The 253-nt window shown below is 66.4% G+C and overlaps 1 protein-coding gene across 1 annotated transcript in view; it reads right to left on the bottom strand.

The window, feature by feature from the left end:
• The window catches only part of S1PR2 (sphingosine-1-phosphate receptor 2), a gene marked incomplete at its 5' end in the record, with an annotated part of 1065 nt that extends 817 nt beyond the window's left edge, over window positions 1–248 (bottom strand). Inside the window, one exon of the mRNA XM_042890664.1 lies at window positions 1–248. Within this exon, the coding sequence (XP_042746598.1) occupies window positions 1–248 (248 nt within the window).
• Between the last annotated feature and the right edge of the window lie 5 nt (window positions 249–253).

The following is a 253-nucleotide window of genomic DNA, read 5'->3' as shown; positions in this document are numbered from 1 at the left end:
CCCTCGCGGACGAACCACTGCACCGGGGTCAGCTTGAAGGTGGCCGAGCCCGAGAGCAGCACGTTGGCCATGAAGGCCAGGCCGGCCAGCAGGTCGGAGAAGGCCAGGTTGGCGATGAAGATGAACATGGCCGAGTGCAGCTTGGGGTTGCGGCAGACGGCGACCAGCACCAGCAGGTTCTCCAGGACGATGAAGCAGCAGACGGCGACGACGACGACGGAAACGACACCGTGAGAGGCGGCCGCCGAGGCGT

Source organism: Lagopus leucura, unplaced genomic scaffold (genome assembly GCF_019238085.1).
Source record: "Lagopus leucura isolate 7727_CA_CO unplaced genomic scaffold, USGS_WTPT01 28045-0_obj-0_obj, whole genome shotgun sequence".
Classification (NCBI taxonomy): Eukaryota; Metazoa; Chordata; class Aves; order Galliformes; family Phasianidae; genus Lagopus; species Lagopus leucura.
Note: the sequence above shows the minus strand (reverse complement) of the source record. Positions and strands in the feature narration are given on the sequence as shown.